At 52.0% G+C, this 12,147-nt stretch overlaps 1 protein-coding gene across 2 annotated transcripts; it reads right to left on the bottom strand.

The window, feature by feature from the left end:
* Nucleotides 1-347: 347 nt before the first annotated feature.
* On the bottom strand, nucleotides 348-5,260 carry LOC122368731 (protein obstructor-E-like). Of its 2 annotated transcripts, none has more exons than XM_043342945.1 (4): nucleotides 5,113-5,260; nucleotides 3,363-3,575; nucleotides 1,506-1,694; nucleotides 348-1,181 (listed from the first exon to the last, which is right to left on the bottom strand). In XM_043342945.1, exons 1-4 carry the CDS (start codon nucleotides 5,159-5,161, stop codon nucleotides 718-720), a joined length of 915 nt encoding a protein of 304 aa, XP_043198880.1. In that variant the 5' UTR covers nucleotides 5,162-5,260; the 3' UTR covers nucleotides 348-717. The 2 variants fall into 2 exon arrangements, with proteins under 2 accessions (XP_043198880.1, XP_043198879.1); XM_043342944.1 differs by lacking the exon at nucleotides 3,363-3,575 and adding an exon at nucleotides 2,761-2,997.
* Nucleotides 5,261-12,147: the final 6,887 nt, after the last annotated feature.

Here is a 12,147-nt window from a genome sequence, read left to right as displayed (position 1 = left end):
ACGTGGTGGCGAAAGGCCGGAAGGCGTCCAATAAACAGTGCTTGGTTGATGTCGGTCATATAAGCGCCGCCTCATATCCAATATCACAGTAATGTGAGCTACGAGCTCACCCATATAAAATCTATTCAGCAAAATGACCAATCTTCGTGTATTCAAAACTTTATATTGCTTTCAGTATTTTGGTGCTTTCAGTTAATATATTTTCATCGTCTATTCTTTCTGTCGTTTTTGATAAGTCATTGGCTTCCGAGACAAAAAAGGAAAGGATTAATTAAATGCATTTTAATTTAACGCTTTCGTTGTAATTTAAACCATATTTCTTCTCAACACTGATCATTTAGAAAGTCTACGTTTCCACACATTTATTTGTGACCTCAAATACCATACATCGCAAAACAATAATACAAACACCAATCAACAATAAAACGGAGCTAACACTCCAAATCAGGCAAGTCCGCTCGACCGCTTGCCACAGCAGTTATGGAACCGCTTGGTGCGGGAACGGGATGGAAAGAAAATTGATAATTAAAGGCTATGACTGATCTCCGAAGGTATGATTCGGGTAACATATGAGCTGTTCGTTTACTGTCTTGCGGGCGGCACCAGTCGATAAATAAGTCAGCTTCTGAAGCTGCAAGGAAGAGACAGCCAGAAGGGACGCCGCGGCGAAGGACAGCCGCGGAGACGAGAGACGGAGGGATCTCTATTGCTGCTGCCTTAGTTGACGGGCGTGGCCCCGGCAGGGATGGCCGGGCCCCGGAGCGGCGGCCGGCCGGCGTTGGGCCTGAACGGCTGCCGGGACAGGGTAGCAGGCCGGCTCGGCTGCGGCGCCGGCTCAGCAGGGCTCGACGAGAAGCCCGGGTCGAACTCCTCCTCGTCGTAGTAGAGCGGCTCGTCGAGCTGCTGCGGCGGCGGCGGCGCGGCGCCGCGGGCCGGCAGCCGGCCGCGCTGCGGGCTGCCGCCCTGGCGCGCCGGGGGCTCCTCGCCCAGCTCCTCGGGCGACTCGGTGGGCGGCACGTCGCAGTCCTCGGTGGGCGGGTGCACGCAGCGGCGAGACACCTTGTCGAACACCAGCGTGGCCGGACAGCGCATCAGGCGCGGGTAGCCGCCCTGGCAGCTCCAGTAGCGCTCGCACGACTTGCCCAGAGGCACGTTGCCGTTCGGGTCCTCGGCGCACAGAGCTGTGGAAAGACGGAGTGGAGTTAGAACTGGGAATGAGAGGCTCACTGGCTACATAACAATTATGCCTATTAGGTACGCCGATCCATATTACGCCGACATTCCGGCTCATCGGAAATTATACGTGATTATGCATATGTCACGTTTACTGAGCAAAGCATCATGAGTGGTGAACAACGAACCTCACTCACTCAGTTTCTCAAACTTTTCATATTTAACTATATATGATGGCCGTCCTGACTCTGATCATCGAGAGACACTTAAAATGACATCAACGGCACGGGTCTTTTTCCCTTCTTCCCCATTTGGGACTGAAGGTTACTCACGGTGCTTCTGGCAGTCGGCGACGAACTCGGGCCAGTCGCACGAGTGGGTCTTCTCGTTATAGAGCAGACCGCCGATACAGAACTGTTCGGTGGAGGTGCCGTTCCAGCAGGTCCAGTAGCGCGTGCACGACGTCTCGTGGCCGAAGATGCCGTACAGCCAGTCACAGTGCTCCGTCGAGATCGGCGGGTCTGCACGGGAGTTGGTGAGGTTAGCCTGGTGGGGCTTTGGAACGTCATGGTCATAAGAGCGTCTATTTTAAGATGATTTATAGGTAGTCCTATAACGAGATCAATTAAGTCCCATAAAGTTTGCAAGGTTTGATATATGCATGTGTTGTCAACGCTGAACACGAGTAATGCACAATACTAGCAGATCGATGTTTCAAAGGGAATGATTTATGCTATCATTTACCTATTTTTTACGTTTGACATGAAATTATTGCCGTACATTTTAAAATAGCAAATTAACGGCAGCTTTTGGAGCTGTAATACTTCTAATAAGTCAAATGTTATATAATAATTCAGCTTTTATACAGTACAGCCTGAAAAGAGTATCGTACAAAAACATGTCATGAACACTCCCTTTCCCAAAGAATAGTTCTAGAAGAGTACCAGTGTGCTACGTATGTTCACTGAGGGGAAACACGCCACCATCCGACAGGTATACCGATTCTGGTCATCTACAGACCCCAGCACCAACCGAGACGGACCCTGCACCTCCTGCTTCACTCTAATGCTTACCTTTGTTCTGTCCAAACCGTCAACTCGCCTGGGCGGCCCACAGGGACCACCTATCGGAGCACGGCCTGCCTGCCTGCCTGCCTGCCTGACTTTGAGCTGCAGTGCTAGCACGCCCGAAATACATACAATAGCGCCTGACCGTCTGAGCTGCAGCACAGTACTGTTGCTTGTAACGGAGGCCTTTGTGTGAGTTTCTCGTGCTCACGCACGCCTCTCAGCTGGACGCATGGGAGACGGTGGCTAATAGCATAAGGGCAAAATTCCTGTCTTTTTATTTACTTAAATGCACTAATTGAGGAACATGAGCTTGAACATACTTTCCATGACCTACATCTGAATCGTTTAGATTTCGAATACTTACCCAATTTGCCCTTGACGTTGAGACTTTTACTAATAAAACTAATAATAACACAACTGGTTCACTTTTAAATGTGGAGGCTAATTTTCTGGCACTCTTTGGCAAATCCCGTATGAATTTCTGATTGAACTGCGGCTGCCATTTCGCCCTACTCACTTGCGAGCTGTTTGTTGAGGCAAGCGTACGGGTTCTGGTTGGGGTATCCACAGTTATCAAGGAGTGCGGCGCCGCGCTCCGCGAACACCAGGCCGTTGGGACAGTCGACCTCGTACACCTGGCCGGCGCTGCACTCCAGGTAGCGGTCACAGTAGTCTTTGTGCGCCGCGATGCCGCTCTCCTCCTTACAGGGGTCCAGCTGCTCGGCGGGCCCCTCGCCTCGCCGCTGGGCGCCGCCTGCGGGCCAGCCCAGGTCAGCCCAGGTCAGCCCAGCCACCAACACCAACACCACGGAGAGAGGAGGCACGGAGGCCCTCGGCGTAAAGATACAGCTGGCTGCGGATGCTTAGCCCTTCCACATGGTATCGCACAACTATATTGCCTTTGATTCGATGCTAAACAAGCATGAAAACGTCATAACTAAACGATGTCAAAGACACCGTGGCTTTCGGCTAGGCATCGCAGACAGCTGCACCTCTGTCGGGCCAACCACTATCCTACATGCATGCTCTGCCACCTCTACCAGCCGGGAGCCCACAACCACCGCCTCCACTGCTGCCGGTGTCCTCCCGTCCTATGCCTGGGACGGGCGTCCCACTCACTGCGCGAGAGTCCGGCGTCGCACGGGTACTCGTGCTCATAACCGCAGACGTCGACGAGGGCCTGCCGCCCGGCGTACACGAGTCCGTTGGGACAGTCGCGCACTACGACCTCGTCGTTGCCCACACACTCGTAGAATTTGTCACAGTACGACTCGTGAGGGCTGGTGCCGCCGCGACGCTTGCACGGGTTCTCTGAGCGGCCCTGGCACGCGCCTACAATAGCGCCGGGGGTCGGGTCAGGTCAGCTAGGTCAGGTCAGCTCAGACGAAGACTAGAGCTGTAGTGTGCTGGGGTTAGTGATGATCAGAAGGGATGCGATCTTGCACATCAGAGGACATAATAGACACCGCTACACATACGGATACGGCGGTACGAATAACTTCGCGCATATCATTTCCCATAAAAACATCACGTCCAGTATTTCCAACCACTGCTGGGCTTTAAGATTGGTCCCGATCTGATGAGCAGGGCTCACTGCTGTACCCGTTACCCATCACAGCCTTTCCCATCCGTTCCACGTCGTCACCCACCGCAACCCATCGCGACCCATCGACTCGATCAATCCACCGCCGGCTCAATCGTGAGCGCGCTGACCCGGAAACCCAGAACTGCGATCGGCGGTCGCGCGCGTCGCTCGGTCACTGCCGTCGTGCGACCGCTTTCACCGCTTCCCGGGCTGGACAGCCACCCTTTGGTGGAGCCTGGACCATCACAACTGCGACTTATTGTACACAGAGACATGTGAAAACAGATTTAGCTCGGAGGAAACGGGCGAGCAAAACAAACAGAACGTGATGGTGTGATTGGGTTTTTGGTCCAAACAAGAGACTATGTCACGCTGCCAATTAACGTTTAGAGATGACTAAAAAATCTCATCAGAGAGCATTTGCAACGCAAAACCTATAGTAGCGCACAATGAAATTCCCCATTGTATATGAACCTAAATTGCCGGAAACGAGCGAATCAGCAATTTTTACGCATGTGAACTCAGTTCAATGATATTTCCATACAAGGTTTTGACTCTTGGCCTTTGTCTACCGAATGCCCGCAAAGTACTTGAATGAGATTGAAGAACTATTGACTTTTACACGTTTCTTAAGTGACCTTTACGCTTCTGTGTCCACGAGACGCTTCCTTCTTCCAACAATCACATTACAGAGTCATGAACTCATCGCGACAACTTAATCCCTCGACCACATCTTTGCCAACAAATAAACGTTCAGGGGCTTACGACCCTCCCATTTCCATGATCTGAGGCGCCGACCAGTTCGGCAGCGAGACTGGCATCGGTCAGTGAAACCAGTTCCTGGAATGGTAATGCGACGATCCGGCAATGGCACAGCACGGGGACCGAGACCTGAACAGTCGTACACGGCGAATAAGACAGGAACGCGGTACATCGGAGGCTTAGAAAGCCGGACTTCCGGCAGATGAGAACATGGTAAAGAATACACTTGACATGCTAAACATGAACTGCTCTGTGGCCAACTTCAGCATTTATGCATATTTTAGCAATGGCTAATCGCGTCATACTTTTACTTTTGAATGAAATCAGTTTTCCATTCGGAGCAACATATGCGAAGCTATTGATGAATATGAAAGCATTGTATTGAAAAATAACGGCGGTTAGATTTTGCTATTTTTTAACATACGAAAAACAGTAAGCAAAGGAACCACCAAAATTACGAAGTTACACATTTTCCACGCGTTTGGGCCAGGTCACGGTCAGGTCACGGTCAGGTCAACTCACCAAGGTGCGCCAGGCCCAGGAGGGCCACTGCCACTGCCAGTCCCTTCATGGCAGCCTCTGTTCTGTGTCCGTATGTCGACTCCGAGCTTGCCGCCACCGATGCTGCTGTCGAATGCTGCCCGGTGCCGCTGCCGCGCCGTATTTGTAGACTCTCTCGCTGGCGCGCGGCGCCAACTCCTTGGTTGGGAGGGCTGTGACGTCACGCGGGTCGGGTGCCCGGTCGCCGCGGGACCGGACACACTGCGCGGGGCCGTGTGTCCGGTGATCGCAGATCGGTCGAGCTCAGCCGTGGACCGTGGCCGCTGACCGGGGCGCAAGGTATATGGCTATATCACACATCGCAGATTCACTGAGTCGTATGACATGTGGCCAACCGGGCGGGGGATGTATCCCAATGGCAATGACCTCTAGAGATAAGCTCGCATTTTGAGGAGTGCTCTAAAAAGTTAAGGGCAAGGCGGAAGTGGTTTATGGGGGGGGATGCTAGGTAGGATTAATTTGGTTACCTATAGCAAGCGTTCGAGTGGTGTTGGTGGGTTTATGCAAACTGTACTTTCTGCTGCATGTCGATCTAGTTAATTAAAGTTACGGCTTTGGTAGTGACGGTGAAATATTTGAACTGTGTGAATATCTAAGTCATTTTACATAAGCCTATCATGAATGGTTTCCATGTGTCGCAAGCTGCAACATCTCATTCTACAGTGCATCGGTCATTCATTTTCAGAAACGGGAGCACACAGTTTTACGCTTGTCATGGATAACACACAATTGTCGTTTATCTGGATAACTCCCGAAAAAATATGTTAACCGTATCGGATATTTTGCACATTCACCTGCAATTAGGCAGGTCACAGGTCAATGGAAAGGGGTTCATGGTAGCTTCTAATGTCATTCCGTATGTAAATGTTTCTCAACCCAATTGGTCACATATTCAAGAGCAGATATGAATACGGCCCTGTCGGTCCTATGGAGGGACGGCTGATGAATCGATCAGCGTTACCAAACCATGGGCGATTGTAGTCATGATTCAAACCGATCCCAAGCTCCGATGGGCTGTACGAAAAAGCATGTGTCCTCCGCGTACAGTTACTATATGCTTAAAAACGTCCCGGCCTCTGCAGTTTGCCCTCTTTGTTGAATCTTCGTTCGGACGAGCACATGCACGCCTGCCATGTAGTAAGAGCATTGTCCCCGCTGAGGAAAATTCACTTGCAGTCCAGAAGCGAACAGAGACCCGTTTTACCATGTTTCTTGATGCACACATGCTGTGAACTGCCTCTGAGGCATCCTTAGCCGGAATTTTCCTGACCCCTGCTGCAGGTTCTCTGCAGCACGCCCAGCTGTCGCGGTCCACTGCGTTTTTATTCGCGAATAAGCGGAACGCCGGCCAGACATCGTTATCGACGTTCTGATACAGCCGGGCGGTCTGCCGGGCGGTGGACACGGTCGACTTCGTGACCGCGATCGGGCGGCTGAGGGGCGGCGCCGGCCGGCCGGCCGAGTCACGGCGCTGCCGGCCGCTGACCTACTGTGCCGGAAAGCCGTCGCGCCGTGCTCTTCACGCTCGAGCGCCGCTGCACGGGGTCCGCTCGGGCCATTGTCGCGCCTTTGTGGCCGTCTGAGTGGCGCAGATGGGTCCAATCAGACCCGCCCCCATCCCGCCCCGCCCGAAGATCGGGAACAGGGTAGAGCGGGAGCTTTGAGGGCGCAGCGCAGGTCAACGGCCTGAGATAGTTCGAAGAAGAAAGAAGCTGTGGGTAGTTTGAGGCATGACTGAAAGGATAGCTTGGTATCCGAAATAAATTTCAAAGCGATTGGAGAGTTTCTACATTAAAACGATTTAATACCAGACAATTTCCAGATAGGAGTTGTTGGAAAGTAGCGGATGCGGTCACGATGTGTGCCACAGTGTCAACCACTGTCACCAATCACAGCACGGTCGGTCGGCCGAGCGGCGGCTGGTCGCTGAGCACATGACCCTGTCCGTGATGAGGCAAACGTCAGGGTGGGTAGCAGGGTCGGCCACAGCTCGGCGCTCTACATGGAAGGGGCGCTAAACATCATCAGGCTCCGGTCAGAGAGGTGACTGGGCGTTAATCAGGTTCAGTTCATGACACACACATCCGATATCAATTCTTTTAGGTAGGCAAGCTCAGCATTCAACATCCATAAATTGAGTTGTGAACAGGCAGGACAGGACTTCGTATGATGAAATGAAAAGTTAACGTAATAGGAGGCTGAGCCTTTTACTCGAGGTTAAAAGGTTATACTCAGGGGCTTTGATGGAACGTAGGTCAAAACGTCAAACCTCAAAAGCTGTGAGGAAATACGATGTCAAAATCTAAATTTTCACATACCGTGCGTTTTGCAACCACTGCACACATCACGCATAATCTCGGTGATATCGATCAATTATTCTATGTTGCCGGGCTGGGCTATATATCCGTATAGTAAGTTGTTAAAAAGTTAGAAGAGTGTTGCTACATTTAGTCCTGTGATGCCCTGGAGTTCATGACGATCGCGATCTTCTTGGGGCTGTAAAATTACAGCGTATGAAACATTATCGTATAACTCGCTCAATTTGTCAGTTATGGTTCCTTGCCCGGTATAATACGCCCCGGATTACTCATTTACTACGTCTGAGAAACACGACGTAACTCAGGGCTCACACTTGTACGAAACCATCACACCGTGGCCATTTCGTATGAGTCACCAAAGAGCCGCGGCATTTGCCCAACTTCCTCGCGGCGCGGCGGCCAAATCGGCGCCCTGGGAGCCCCTGACGTTACATCACCTCGCAGGTGAACTGAAGCGGCGCCCCGGGGCAGACGGTCGCTCGCGAGCAGCGTCGGCCGGGCATGCAATCGAGCCCGTACAGCGCTGGTGTTGAAACGGAGCGTGAGCCTCGGACGAGTCCTCTTCAGCTGTGTGAGCCCGCCAGCGCCCGGGGGCACGGCGCAGGCGCATTGCCGTCTCGTCTAATTAGCATTAGTGATTGCCCCAGCCCCCCCCTCCCTGGCCAGTCGGGCGCCCCGCTGGAAAACCGACGGGTGTCGTATCATTAGAGAACTTTCACTGTACCGATATTTCGTGTACAGGTCGATTGTTCGGTCGTGAGTCAGTGAAATATTCTAGTCGAGTGGAGTTGGGATCAGTACCTGACTGTGTAGGTCTCGCGTCAACCTGATGCGACTCGCATTTGTGTTCAGCTACATATTTTAGGAAACCGAAAGGTTCAGGCGTCTTGTATAGTTCCCTGGCGCAGATGAAGTGACGGCAATTAGAGCATTTTCACAAGCATTGCACTACGTTCCGTAACTCCGTTTTTTGTTCGTCGCGACTGTGTTCCATGCACGCAGACCGGTTCCACTCATTAGATGCACGGTTTTTGTGTTCGGTTGGCTTTCAGTCACACCTTGGGTAACAAGCGCAAAGCACGTCTGGGTGATAAGTAACACCGGTTCTTTGGTCGCCGGTCCTCGGCAGTTTCTGTCGGGACTGAGAGCAGCAGTTCGACCCAGATCTGAGTCTGACGCTCGTGAGCGTCGACCGGTGAAAAATGGCACGGCGGTGGCGCCGGCTCTGGCTGTGCAGCGGCCCATTCACCCAGACTGGGGCGTCTGTGACCCGGCCCACCACGGGGCGTCTTCCTCGGAGTCGGCGGGGGGTCGGCCCGGCCGGCCGCCCCCAGAGGACCCTCAGCTGCTCTGGGGCGGACACGCGTGAGTGCGTGAGTGACTATGGGTTCTGCGCAGCGCCCGAGGGAAGTGACGCAGCCACCCCGTCTCTGACGTCACAAGCTCTCACGTCGCTCTTCCCACGAACATTTTCCGCTGCGATGTTCCGACGTATCACAATAGACAGTGAAAAAGACCTGCTTGCATAACAAGTCGTGCTGAATGGACTGGTGGGAGGAAAGGCATTGACAATTATGGGAGCAATTCAATGGTGCAATTGAGAAAGAGACGAGTCGACGGTGAAATATTATATGACGAAGATATATGCATATTACCTACCCGTAAGGGTGATGCATGGGATGTGCGATATGCTGCTATACCGCATGAGCAATAGGCCTGGCGAGTCCGGCCGTTGGGCGTGTCACTGCTCGGAGTTTGCACCCGGGGCTGGTCCTGGTCCGGCCCGGTCCCGTGGTCCCGGTCCGGACCCTGCAGTGGTCCCGGTCCGGCTCCCGGCGTCATTACCGCCCTGCACACACCGCCCTGGTCACTCCACTCTTACTTTCGGCGCCGCCGGACCGGCCACTGCCGCTCCAGGCCACCGTTGGGTAACGGTGCTCCGGCTAGCTCGGTCGGTCGGGAAAGGTCGACTCAAGTGACCGGACCTAGTAGCCCCTCCCCCAGCCCAGTAACGAGTCGCTGTCCCCCTCCCCAAACCTAAGAATGAGTCGTTGTGGCTCCCTTCATCAGTCGCTGTGCCCTCGCCGCCGGAGCAGACAGCAATGCAACGTGTCAGCCATTCTTCTGGATATCAGAATTAATTGGTGTAAATCGACCCAATAGGTTTCTAGTGAAAAGTGCATCAAAATGATAAGCTATAATCAAGCATATGTATATTTTTGCATTTTGCTTCAAGGGATATAGTAGCGCCGGGTCCGTCGGATATCTCGCTTGATATGTAACGAAGTTTTATCTACTTCTGGATACGAACATTTTTGTGTTGTAGATGGTCGGGTATAAAATGCATAAATACATGCAAGACAAGCCACAGAGTGCATTAAACGGCAGACTTGTGCCTTTCAGCCTGTTTTATTATTAATCTAATGCCAAATGGCCAGCCTATATCATTTTTTATGCCAAATGGTATGCAATTTTACTAAAAAATATAAGGATTCATTTATCACAATTTTTATCAGTATCCCTTCCTCTCCCTCTCTCTCTCTCTCTCTCTTCCTCGTTCTTTCTCTCTTTCTCCCTCTCTTTTTCTCTTTCCCTCTCTCCCCTATCTCTCCCAGTATCTATTCCTCGAAGCGCTAACGGTACTGATAGGCTAACCAAATACTGATAAGTGTTTGTGCACTGTGCAGGGTTGAACGGTGAAGTGTGCACTGTGTATTGATACCGGCAGGATATGTTTAACACGAAAAGACAACACATCATTCCGCCGGAATGCTACGCACCTTTCACTTGGGAGGTAAAGTCAATTGGGCAAATATTGATCTAATCAATCTTCAATCCATTACAGTGAGATAAATCTCCGAGCAGTCAGAGAAAGGCTGCACGCTGATCTGATCAGTTTTGTGTGCCGCTGATATTGCCATCAGGCATCAAGATTATGTCTTTCTGGGCTGGATTCAGTTATACTCCTGTGACATATTGCGCCAGACCCATACTTATCTGTTAGAGCTGCACTGCGTTCAGGCATTTTGCATGTAACTGACATGTGACAAATACAAAGCCACTTACTGTTTTCGGTGATATTTTTCATGCTTTTCGGGCAGTGAAATTTTTGATAAAGCGTATCACAATGTATGTCTTGGAACGCGTCGGTGATATCGGCGAAATCCATTAAATAAACAAGCTAAGTTTTCGTAGCAGAACAAAATATTTGCCTCTACCGAAAACCCACCGAAAGCGTGAACATCGCTGCACGTACGTACATACCTACGTTTTAATCAAAAAGTGTTTTAATATGTGTATGTTCCCACATGGTGTCACCCACCCACTGCACTTCTGTGGCGCAGATTCGTGTTTGTGCTCTACGCACTTCATTAGAGATGACTGGCAGCTTTCCATTACAGCAGTTCGATCTGTTCCTCTCGCCTGTCGATCTGTTCCTCTCGCCCGTCGATCTGTTCCTCTCGCCCGTCGAGGTCACCGGCGCGGCGGGGAGAGCGCGCCGCGACGCGCAATGCACGCCGCTCGGGCACAGTTCCTGTTTGTTCCATCCATCTCTGGCGCGGACATCCGGGCCATCTCCACGGGATGTGCCGCTGAGTGTGCGTCTGAGGGTTTGTTTGTGTTTGTACCGTCCCTTCCAAAGGCAGCCACTGACCCCGTGACTGGCTGCCGGGCCGTGTGACCCGTGCCACAGTGACCCGAGTGACCTCTGTGACCCGTGACGGGCGGTATCCGGCGGACGGCTCGGCTCCGGTCGTCGCCCGACCACCGCTGGGTCAGCGGTCGTCCCCGTTCCCGACCGGTGACCGGGCGCCGGTGTGCTCGGCTTTCTCTGCGGGAACACGGTAACACCCGCGCGCGGCGGGCACTGGGCAGCCAGCGGCACCGGCCAGCGGCAGTTCGCCGCACAAAGGCACTGCGGGATCCCGGAGACGATGGATTCATAGTGGAGGAACGGAGACTCCGGAAGGGAAAATCACACATTGAGAACACAAGAAATAACAGCGGAAAATGATCAAAAGTGTTGGTTATTGGTATAACCAGATGAAGCAAGATCACCATAAAATCAAATCATGAAGCCAGACTAACAGACGCCATCTATTCATTTATACGGACAAAGTCAATTAAAAGGAAAGCCAAGCAGCCAAGTAGTACAAAAGAGTGAGAAAGGCTGAGCCGCACGAGAGGCTGGACACCTGCAATATTTGGGTAAATCATTCAAAATTATTTTTACTAAAGATATTTCCCTACGAAAAAGCTGGTACATACATACAATGCGTAGGTCACCCTCTCTGGCAAGTAGCTTTTGCAGTCTCGTATTAACAAAACATCGTAAAATGGCAAAAAATTGGCTTTCTGTTGCGTTATACATACATTGATCCAAACTACATTACCTTTTTAAAATTTTGTTAGAAGGATGGGTACAGTGGAGGGTTGACCAGTAGCGGCGGAGCACCTTCAATTAAGGGGGGCACTGCCGACTTTTGGTCCCGTCCTTTCCATGCAACGCCCATAGGGCAACTGTTAAAATGCCCAAATCAAAGGGGGCACGGTGCCCCGGTGCCCTCCCCGTTCCGCCGCCTATGGGGTTGACAAAATCACCACGACGATTTGAGCAATGGATCGTTTATCGACCTCCCCTGGCCCGGCAAATAGCTTTAGGGAAATAGCTTGGCCG

This window comes from Amphibalanus amphitrite, unplaced genomic scaffold, assembly GCF_019059575.1.
Source record: "Amphibalanus amphitrite isolate SeventyFive unplaced genomic scaffold, NRLGWU_Aamphi_draft 000971F_arrow, whole genome shotgun sequence".
Lineage (NCBI taxonomy): Eukaryota > Metazoa > Arthropoda > Thecostraca > Balanomorpha > Balanidae > Amphibalanus > Amphibalanus amphitrite.
The sequence above is the reverse complement of the archived record's forward strand: the minus strand, read 5'-3'. Positions and strand labels throughout refer to the sequence as shown.